Source organism: Mytilus edulis, chromosome 7 (assembly GCF_963676685.1).
Source record: "Mytilus edulis chromosome 7, xbMytEdul2.2, whole genome shotgun sequence".
NCBI lineage: Eukaryota > Metazoa > Mollusca > Bivalvia > Mytilida > Mytilidae > Mytilus > Mytilus edulis.
Window position 1 is genome coordinate 28,756,196 of NC_092350.1, and position 12,316 is coordinate 28,768,511.

The 12,316-nt window shown below is 31.6% G+C and overlaps 1 protein-coding gene across 1 annotated transcript in view; it reads left to right on the plus strand.

Moving 5' to 3' along the window:
- Positions 1-12,316, plus strand: part of LOC139481196 (uncharacterized) — a 197,992-nt gene that overhangs the window by 37,803 nt on the left and 147,873 nt on the right. Inside the window, exons 8-12 of the mRNA XM_071264355.1 lie at positions 87-145; positions 3,069-3,187; positions 4,704-4,797; positions 5,165-5,276; positions 9,145-9,319. Coding sequence (XP_071120456.1) covers positions 87-145; positions 3,069-3,187; positions 4,704-4,797; positions 5,165-5,276; positions 9,145-9,319 — 559 coding nt within the window. The remainder of the gene's footprint in view (positions 1-86; positions 146-3,068; positions 3,188-4,703; positions 4,798-5,164; positions 5,277-9,144; positions 9,320-12,316) is intronic.

The window sequence follows — 12,316 nt, forward strand, 5'->3', positions numbered from 1 at the left end:
TAATAAGTATAAATCGTAATGTTTGACCATATTTTATGTTTCTGTGAATACATTTATGTTATGGTATACTTTGTTCCTTATTTTAGTTTTGATCCACATGAGAATATGAGGAAAGTAAAAGCTGAGAATGATTTTGACAGAATGTGTAAGTTCAGTGTTGAAACATTTGAAACGATTCGACATTTATTGTTATAGAACTGGTTCATAAGTTAGTGGCATGACTCGATTTTTTTTATTTCGATGGTGTTTTCGGTGTCAGCATCATTGATGAAGGCGTTGTCAACATTGTGTTAGTTGGTATTTGGTCAGTAGATCCGGAACCATAAATGGTAGGTCATTGATGTTTATTGAGGTTGTTTTATCATTGGCACTTCTAATTTCAATGAATATTATATTGCTTGGCACCCACAGTCATTGTCTATTGACTTTGAAACTTTTGCATACTTAACATGTTAAAGTTTGTGATTATGTATTTAAAGGGAAACACTTACAATAAAGCAATGGTAGTTAGTATGCAGTTGCATAAGCATTTGAATTTCTCGGTTTTTTTTTTATAACTACGATAACTTTGCCCTTCAACTTCAGTGATAGTTCATTAAATTTTAATGTCTTGCATACATTTGCATGTTCTAAAAGAGAGACGAAAGGTACCAAATGGACAGTTTAACTCATAGATTGAAAATAAACTGGCAGTGCCATGGCTAAAAATAAAATGACAAACAGACAAATAATAGTACAGAAGACACAACATAGAAAATTCAAAACTAATCACAGGAACCCCACCTAAAACTGGGAGTGGTCTCGGGTGCTCCAGAAGGGTAATCAGATACTGCTTCCCTTTTAAAAGCCGACTATATAGTAACGGTATGGATTTTCCTAATTGTTGAAGGCCGTACGATTGCTTATAATTGCTTACATCCACTTTTTTTAAAACTTTGGTTCACAATTGTCTCATTGACAATTATAACTCATCTCTTTATTTTGTATAGTATAAGAAAGAGAAGTTCAAATACCACATCAGCAACGATTTTATAAAGTTGATTTTCTAATATGGCAGTAATTAACCTTTGTCGGACAATGCGGGACTATTGGGGCGCCGGACTAATGGGGTGTCGGACCAATCGGTTGTTGGTCTAATGAGGTGTCGGACCAATAGGATGTCGGATTAATGGGGTTTCGGATTAATGGAGTGTCGGAATATCGGGGTGACCATTTCTAAAGTATTGCCATTTTAATTTTACGTTTGTAGGAAACTATCAAAATTGCAAACAAGCAACTTTATTTCGGTGTTGATATTTAATGTTAATTCATCGATTGAAGACAAATGTTTTCCCATAAAATGTCTTGAATGGAATTGTAGTTGTACTGTCTGCCTACAATGGCAAATGACATAATTATACTTCCTGTCTTAGTTTCTGTCTGTAAATATGTTCCTCGGTGAAAGTAAATTATGTTTCTTATATATATTTTAAGGTAGATCATAGGTATATGTTTCCCGAAATATAATTTTCGTGTACTTTGCCAAAATAAAGAATTTGCTATGCTCTTTTCAAAAATATAATAAAAAGGATGGGTCACTGATGAGGCTTATGTAGACGAAACGCGCGTCTGGCGTACTAAATTATAATCCTGGTACCTTTGATAACTATCAAAGCGCTATTTTTACCCTATGAGTCGTTGAATATTGCAAAAATTTGCTTAGAATGATCATGAAAAATATACATTACATAAAAAAAAAAAAATTATGAGATAGAACTTTGAAATAAATTTTAAGAAGATGGGTTTTATAATATGTTTTAAGAAAATAAAAAGAAAAAATTGTGTCCCAAACTTGTTTTCTTACTACAGTAAAAATTAAAAAAAAATCCCTATCAGTCTAGTATAGATTTGTCTCCCCTTAAATGGCTTAGTTGAAAAAGTTGATTCTAAAACACAAATGTTTGGTATTTGTTTTAAGGTTTATGTACCCTTCTGTAGCCATTTTTGTACGAACTTTTCAAACTTTAATTGTATCAAAACTACAGATATAATGAATAATAGAGATATGCCATTTTGTACATATTCCAAGGGGAAACTTGATGCAAAGCATTATTTTTTACTGTTCCATTGCATTTAATAGAAAAAGAGGACTTTGTGGCAAATAAATCAAGATTTTTATAGAAAATCCACAGCCTTTATCCTTGTACTCTCATATTTGGCAATTTGATGACTGATAGATATAGGATTATTGCATGCAGTGCTAGTATTGATTTCCTTAAAACAAGTTTATAAATGTAGTTATTGGTTAAGACAAGTATAAATATGGCAAAAATCAAGTACACCTTTTAGAGTGCGCTCGACTTTAGTGACTCAGCACGAGGTGTTTTGGAGTTTACAGGTTACTTAGAACTTTTTGTAAAAAATGAACACTAGCACATCATAGAAAATCAAGTGAGTAATTTATGTTTCAAATTTTATAACAAAAATCTCTGTATTAAAGGCTGTGGATTTTCTATAAAAATCTTGATTTATTTGCCACAAAGTCCTCTTTTTCTATCAAATGCAATGAAACAGTAAAAAATAATGCTTTGCATCAAGTTTCCCCTTGGAACATGTACTAAATGGCCTATCTCTATTATTTATTATATCTTTAGTTTTGATACAATTGAGGTTTGAAAAATTCGTACAAAAATGGCTAAAGAAGGGTACATAAACCTTAATGTTTTGAATAATGCTATAAATCAGACAGTTTTCTTCATATAAATAAACAGTCTTACCAATAAAGTTTCACATCTGTGAACAAATTTGCAGATTTGGACAAATAACTAAACTGGTTGTGTAATGCAATAATACAATTCAAGATGACGGTATACCATGAATCTACCTTGAATAACATGTCTTCTTTATTCATGGTTCATTGGTCAATACTTACTATTCTTGGTTAGGTCCGTTTCCTGGATAGGGAAAGCAACTGGTCAAATATCTTGGGTGTATGAAACTATAAACTGAGGAAAAACAGCCATATATATCAACATGTTATAACTTAATGCATAATTCATTTGAAATATTTTCAAATTTTCTTTTTAAAGCACTTCCTGAAATGAGTGCATTCGGTAAGGGAGAATTGGTTTTTGTGACCAGACATGAAGTGAAGCAGTTGTATGTTAAACCAAAGAATGTATCTGCTGGAAATATTCATGTTGATCAGGTAGGGTTATTTACTTTTTAGTATTAAAGAGGTAACGTATGATGTGATGAATAAATCCATGTCCGGTATTGTCCTCCGCAACAAACTGGTGTGGAGAACATAGAAATACTGGAGGTTTATCAAAAACGATCAACTAGTTTTATAGGATTAATGCCAATTGGAAGTAAAAGGTAACACGCATATCAAACATTTCATTGTATGCACTCACAACACTACACTTCATTTAAGATTTTTTATGAAATTAAAGTTGAAGGTTTATCAGCAATAAAATTAAAAATGGAAATGGGGAATGTTTCAAAGAGACAACAACCCGACCATAGAACAGACAACAGCAGAAGGTCATCAATAGGTCTTCAATGCAGCGAGATATTATCGGGCCCCTAAATAAATATATATACTAGTTCAGTGATAATGAACGCCATACTAAACTCCAAATTATACACAAGAAACTAAAATTAAAAAGGATACAAGACTAACAAAGGCCAGAGGCTCCTGACTTGGGACAGGCGCAAAAATGCCGACAAGGTCGCGATCGGAATTTAGTGCCGAAGAACTATTTTTAAGGAAAAATGCCCCTTGGAAATAAAAAAAAAGTTTACCGACAATTACACTGTAAGTAATCTAAAGCCTAAGTATCATTGCCAGATGTTAGTGAAATATATATGAAAGCTTGCATGAATTGAAAATCAGTTCCGATGAATAATTTTTACAAGTGTTGTGACCCATGGAAATGTAATCTTTTTTGTAAGCACCAACAAGCCAACACATCACCTCATATTGTAATTAAATTTATATCGAAGGTTTATATCAGCAGTGCTCGAAGAAACAAAATCAGTGCTGATCATGTTTTTTACCGAAAACTTAGCTTAAATTGTAATAAATATTAAAAATTGAAAGCACTCTCAAGTTTACATTTCTTTTCATTTTTTTTTATTGAATATGTATGAAAGATGTTTTTTGGGAAGGCCTTAGACTAATTCCATAATTAAGACGATCAACTATTTTTTACATGATCATGTTATGCGCCTTAAAAATATAAATCATATGAAAAATTGCATTGTTTGCAACCTATTGTTTACATCAATTGTGGGATATTTGTGTATAGTTTAAAAGAATAAAACATGTTTATTTGATTATTATAGCCTGCTCTATGAGAGGGGGTGGCAGCTAGCTATATATATCATTCATTTTGTTGTCTCTCTGTGTGTCTAACAAATATTTCAATCATATTTTCCGGGAACAGAATGACTTCATATTTGATCAGCAGCTTATCAAGTACTTAACCGATCTTTAAATCTCATCAATCCATTTAGAAAGATACAAATCAAGGTTACAAACAACAACATGGATATCGCATGAACGCCACACGTAAACTTATTCAGAAAGGTACTGATCAAGGTAAAAAAAATACAAGCATTGGGAGTTGTATGAACCCCAAAAGAAGAAATACAATTCTTTTCTGGATATGACATAAAAGCCTGAAAATAATGATATGATATATTCAATATGGTTTCAGTTTGAGAGAAACAAAAAAGGGAACGTGAACGTGACTGAAATCTTAAAAGACATCCGGAGTAATATCACATGTATTAGAAATCAGCCTCTACAAGGTAAAACTAACGTTTTTCTCTGCTTCCACATATCAACACCATGAAAATCAAATCATCAAAATATCCTAAAACCTTTTATAATTGAACTCCATTTGGGTTTTCATCAGAATATGTATATAGAACATTTGTTATGGAGGTGTAAAGTATACTCCAATGAGACTGACAACCAACACGACAAATTTATTCAAATGTCCATCTTCACTTCATTTAAATATTCAATCTTTATGCAAAATGTTAAATTAAGTATAATTGAAAGGGATCAAAACATTTTTTACAACTTAGTTTAATCTTGATTTTACGTTTTTAAGTGATAACTTGTGTTCTTGGTGTTTTGAAACATAATGGAACTAATTTTTATTTTTCTAAGGATCACCGCTTGTAAATGAATGTTTCTTTAGAATTGTCAGTATGTTGAAGCTATTATCAGATGAGGAAATAAAAAAGATTGCATGGGATTACTTTCAACATCTTCAAAATAAGTATGTATATTTACCTTAGATATGAATAGAAGCAATAATTTATAATGATTGATAGAATCTGGTCAATACTTATATGTGATTGTAGTTTGAACATTAAATGTGTCTTTTTTTACTGCACCAGATGTGCATTTCGATTGATAATGTATCAATAAGAGTGCTAGATGCCAAGTTTATTAATTATCTACTACAAACGTTGAAAAAAGTACCAAAATTGAAGCCAGACTTTGACAAGGAACCAGAAAACTACTGCTAAACATTATGATTTTGCATTATCGTATGGTATATCATGTAAGTTATCTGGATAATTGGAGACAGTTATATTGATTTTGCTTCTAAAAATTGTTGAACACAAGTGAACATTTCGTTTGCACAAATACATAAGCAATCCATTTGTCGAATAGATTGTATGAAATTTAAATGACCATGCGATTTTCCCAGAATTGGAATGTATTGACACTCAAAATATGACAATGGGAGCTTAACTAGTTTAAACATATTTTATTGTTCAAAACAAATGGATTAGACACAAGTTTTTCAACTTAGTTCCGTCTTCTCCATAATATACATGAATATACATTATATTTATATAGCACATTACATAAATTTGTATTTTTCTAATAAGCATGAAGGCATGAAAAATAATTAAATAAATCACAACTATTGTTATTATAATATTTATACACAAAAAATAATAGAAACGGCTCAATGGATATCAAACGTTCTTATTTTGAGTAATCAAACACACCCAAACGATCGATCTAAAGGGAAACACCAACTGTTACTAGTGTGTTTATCAATGACCTTCTATAATATTTACCTGTATAAGTTGTAAAAGTAACATGCAATATTGTAAATATATATAATTGTGATACGGACATTAAATTCTGACTTTAAAAATGCGGATAAAGGGATGACAAGAACATAGATGTAATGTAAGTATCGTTTTTGTATTAACTTCAATAATTGAAATCCATTGAGGCGAAACATTATGTTAACCGTTATGAACAACAAATCGATCATTCGAACAATGCATAGTCTGTACTGTAGACTAGTAAATAAAACAATAACCAGCAAGGTTGTTATCAGAGTGAGAAACGTTGAGTTTCTTTTATATATTTATGTACAGCAGAAAATATTACAAAATTGTCTTTTGTATCTAAGTTGTCATTACCAAACAATAACAAATCAATTGTAACAGGAATGTCTAAGTGGGTCAGTTCAATAAGCATAACATTTCTTTGCGATGCAAATTTATTACAATATAATAAATAGTGTTCAACACTTTCACTAGTGTACCCACATGCACAATATACATCATGTACTAAATTGGCCTTGTTTAAATCTGCGCTAAGTGCACTGCACTTGTTGCGTAGCCTTGCATGTAATATAGATAGCAGTCTATCTCCATAAAAATAGTACCTAGGAGGTTTTACATTATGAAAATACAGTTGTTGCAATTGTAACTTGAAGGAAGAGAAAGTAGGAATTTGACGAATATTCAAATCTAATTCATTCCACAATGTAATAGAAGATGGAAAAAAAGACTGTTGATAAACTGATAGACGATTCAATGGTATATTAATGTTATGTCTATTTCGCAGGTTATAATTATTAGTATCTGATACATTCGGAGGAACCAATACTTGTAAATAATCCGGTGTTTGGTTATTTACAATTTTATAAAACATGGTCAGTTTTTTAACTTCCCTTCTGACACTTAATTTCTCCCATCCCGTCTCTCTATAAATAGAGTTGATACTAGCATAACATGGTAAGCCGGTAACTATACGTGCAGCTTCAATTTGAATCTTTTCTAACCTTTCGGAATTAATTTGCCCACAGTTGTCCCAGACTTCAGATGAATATTCCAAAATAGGACGAATAAAAATCATATAAATCTTTTCAAGATATTCCCTTTTTAGTCTAAATTTTAGTTTCCTCAGTACATTTACTTGTTTTGACGTCTTCTCTATCAGTTTATCAACATGTTTATTCCATTTACAGTCACTACTAAAAATAATACCTAAATGTTTATGTGTATCTACAGGAGCTATTGAGACTCCACCAAAATCAAAAGTAAGGACGTTCTGCATATTCCTAGTATTACAAATCATGATATCTGTTTTATTAGGATTAAATTTTAGCATCCACTTTTCAGACCAATTTTGCAAATTATCTAAATCAATATTTATTAAAGTGCTGAGACTTGTAACATCGGGTGCAGTATGGCCAATAGATGTGTCATCAGCAAAAAGTCTACTGAACCCACTTAGATCATCTGCAATGTCATTTATGTAAATCAAAAATAATAATGGACCAAGTACCGACCCCTGGGGCACACCAGCTCTTAAACAGCCCAATGTGGATAGTGAATCTTTCATAACCACTCTTTGTGACCGTCCCGATAAGTAACTTTTCAACCAACATAATAAATCCCCTTTAATGCCATATTTTTCGAGCTTATATAAAAGACCTTTGATCCAAACTGTATCAAAAGCTTTACTTATGTCCACAAATGTTATACTAGTAAGTTGTTTGTCGTTTAGTGACTTTATAATATGGTTATACAACTCAATCAATTGATGGGTAGTAGAATATCCAGGAATGAATCCTGATTGAAACTTGTATAATAGCTTATGTGAAAGCAAATGATTAAAAATATTTTTAAAAACTATTTTTTCCAGAAGTTTGCTCACACAAGATAATAAAGAGACAGGTCTATAATTTGAGGGCAAAGATTTATCACCACTTTTAAATAATGAAATAACATGTGCAATTTTCCACTGGTTTGGGAATATTTTATCCCGTAATGACCTATTGAATAATAAACATAATGGTTTTGAAATTTGATTTCTGACAGCAAGTAACATTCTGTTGCTTATAATATCAGGCCCCACCGCTTTATCAACATCAAGTGTGGAAATCATATCGTGCACGTCTTGTTCACTAACTACAATCGATGACAGGAAATCAGCACAACGATCGTTAAAGGCCGGTAAATCCTTATCTGGATTCTCCAAATTAGCTATAGAACAGAAATATTTATTACAGCTTAACTGTAACCTGATATAATTCAAATCTTTTATTTCACATTTAGATTGACTATCAATGTAAGACAACAGTTTAATCCTTCCATAACAACTACAAGAAAACGTTTCATGACCTTTAGATTATTTTCTATGACCTTGATATCTTGAGAATTGTATATTAATCTAACACAAAATATCAAAAATTATGCCAATGATCTTGAAATCCACAATGAAAAGAATAAAAAAAAAACACTGCCAAGATCCATGAGATTTAATATCAACCACCAAAAAACGTGTTTTTTTTTATTGAACATTAAAATTGAGAATGGAAATGGGGAATTTGTCAAAGAGACAACAACCCGACTATAGAAAAAACAACAGCAGAGGGTCACCAACAGGTCTTCAATGTAGCGAGAAATTCCCGCACCCGGAGGCGTCCTTCAGCTGGCCCCTAAATTGCATTGTAAACAATCTCAAACCTTCGTATTACGTCAAAGTTTTATAAAATGTATATCAAAGGCCATTATCAATAAGGTCTTGAATTAATAAGGTGTTAAAAAAATGACAACAAACTATCTTACAGGATTTAGTCACATTTGAAATAGAAATATATGAAAAATAACATGGTTTGAATGCTGCTGTTACATTTTGTAACGTTTCCTTTTCGTAAAAAAAGATTCTGATCACTTGTAATTGTCTCAGTTTAATATTCTCTCTTTGAAACTCAAGAGAATACGTTTTTTAAGGTTCTGATGAAATTTGTACACAATAACTGCATAAGTTAATGGAAACCAGTTATAGATTGTTATAGTTTTCATAAACGTTATTCAATATTTCAGTAATGAGGAGAATTTTGAAATCAAAGCAATAATGCTAGATGCCTTCGAAGTATTAAACACAAACAACAGTCAGCAGTTGATTGTCAAATTAGTTCTTTTAGCACCAAAACCAGAATACAAATTGTTTCAGCGATTTTTCATCCACGTTGCAGGAATGGAAATGCCCCCACATCAGGTATTAAGTTTACAAATAATACTAATATAAAAGGAAGATTATAATAACATTAACTAATTTGTCTTATTAGCTCATCACTTTGCATTTGCAAAATGTCCAAAACATTTTAAACACCTAGCACTTCTTTCCGTGTATAGCAGGATTTTAATGTGTACATGGTGTACATGTAGTTTTGTAATAAGGAGTCAACTGTGAGTTGAGTGAGTTTGGTTTACACCTCATTTCATTACAGCGCTAAAGCCGAAAAAAAAGTTTTATTCTGTAATGTAAGCATTGAATTAATATTTGGAATACAAAATTTGCAAGATGAATATTTGCAGTGCATATGAGTTAAATTCTTGTTGATTTACTTTTGAAAAAGTTACAACCATTGGACTTTTGAAAACTTAAGACTTCTCTGGTATCGATGTGCCAATACTAGTAAACAAGATTTGACCTGAAACATCATTTTGATCTGAACAATTCTTAAAAGACTGAGCATAACATGGATATGTCGTATTATTTTTATGCCCCACCTAGTTAAGGTTTTTTGGTAAATGTAGTTTTTGATTAAGCTGAAGTCAAATCAACTTGAAACTTAGTACACATGTTGCTTACGATATGATCTTTCTAGTTTTTATGCCATATTAGAATTTTGACCCCAATATCACGGTCCACTGAACATAGAAAATTATAGTGTGAGTAGGACATCCGTGTACTTTACAAACGTTCTTGTTTCAATTTTTCTACTTAGAGACTCCGGTAAATTCAGTACTGTTCATACCATTCGCTTGCAATTTTGTATTGTTCCGTCTATGTTAAATCTGTTCAGTAGTTGTTCAGATCAACAATTTACTAAATAAACTGAAATGCTACTCAACAATACTGAATTGAATGCAAGCAAAAGGCTGAACAGAACAGAATTGATGGCAAGCGAATTTTCTGAACAGTACTAAAATGATTGTCAGACAATCGTCTATCCAGCACTGAATTGATTGCAAGCGAGTCGTCTGAACAGTACTAAATTTACAACAGTCAATAAATCTAAAAAGACTGAACATGACTAAATTATTTATTGTTGACTCATTTCTCATATTGTCGAGATCAAAATGACAGTTTAAGACAAAAATTTGCTTACTAGTGCAAAATCTTGTATTTCAATGCCACAATTTTAGCAACAAAGTGTAAAATATATACTGGTTTATCCTTGTCCTTATATCCGTTATACATTACTTTCGCAATTAAGTCAGCAACTGCAAATCTTCAATTGTGACACAATTCTAAATTGTATTTCATGTAACATGTATAAACTGTTTTTTTTTATATCGAAAATGTTTTAAAAAATACCAAATATTTGTGATTTTAGAATACATTTTTCGAATAAGCCATTTTAGGGGAGAAAACTCTTTTAGTACAAAATTTAGACTGGACATATAGGGAGTTATTTTAACTTTTAGCAAGAAAACAAGTTCGGTATTCATTTTTTTCTTTTTATTTTCTTAAAATATATTACGAAACCTATCTTCTCAAATTTATTTCAAAACTATGTCATTTAGATTTCTTTTTATGCACACAAATGTGTTATTTCATGAACAATCTAAGCAAACTTTGGTAATTTTGAATTAATTGTACCCGGAAAAATAGCGTGGTGACCCATACTTTTTATCATTTAAAAAAAAAAAAGAATAGTAAAATCTTCATTTGGCAAAATATTAAAAAATCTGTTTTTTTATGCCCCACCTACGATAGTAGATGGGCATTATTTTTTCTGGTCTGTGCCTCCGTTCGTGCGTTCGTATGTGCGTGCGTTTGTTCGTCCGTTCGTTCGTCCGTGCGTCCGTTCGCTTCAGGTTAACGTTTTTGGTCAAGGTAGTTTTTGAAGAAGTTGAAGTCCAATCAACTTGAAACTTAGTACACATGTTCCCCATGATATGATCTTTCTAATTTTAATGCCAAATTTTAGTTTTGACCACGATTTCATGGTCAACTGAACATAAAAACTGATAGTGCGAAGTTCAGGTTAAAGTTTTTGGTCAAGGTAGTTTTTGATGAAGTTAAAGTTACATCAACTTGAAACTTAGTACACATGTTCCCTATGATATGATCTTCCTAATTTCAATTCCAAACTAAAGTTTTGACCCCAATTTCATGGTCCACTGAACATAGAAATTGATAGTGCGAGTGTGGCATCCGTGTACTATGGACACATTTTTGTTTTCTATTAGACCACCTTTATATTTTGTTTGCTTCCTGCGCATGCTGTAACCTAAAACTAATAGTCGAGTGACATTCAGACCTAAAAATAGTTTTCATGAACCTATCTAACACACAGCTATATTATATATCATTCGAAAGGAAAACATGTGTAGATTCCATTTTTGTCGGTCGTAAAAGTGAAATAGGGTGCAATTTTTTTTAAATTGGGGTCAAAGGTCATTCATGAAAAATTGAAAGAATAACACTTTTGTAGTATTATTGTCTTTTTTTGAAACAGCTGGTAATGTAGTAAATTACTTTACACGATACTATGATGCCGTCTCTCTTATTCTAAGTTGCATATCGTTAATGGTTTGGCGATAATTGACGTCATTTTGATGTTTTCACTCTGCTATAGGTAAAACGGTACTTTTTACAAAAACGCCGTATAATAACAAATGTTTGACCTTAAATGTGTTAAGATTTACTACAATTGATGGTGTGCCATGAAAAACAAAAAAAATATAATGAAATATTTGTAAGTTTGCCGAGTAAAAGGGAGAGAAAACAACGCAATACTAAAGAAAGTAAAAAAGAGACGTCTTTGTCATATCAACAGTGACAATTATAGTCTTCTGTTTGTTAACAGCCTACAACCCGTGTCAAGATCGGAAATCAATATCTTACATGTTTAATGCAACCACAAGCAACGTTAAAGAGGATATATGAATCACATTTTAAGTCTTTCTGTCCGTCAGTCCCCACTTGTTTGCGGCCCGTGTCGAATTAAATCAGGTAACTTATACATGTAAACAGATATAC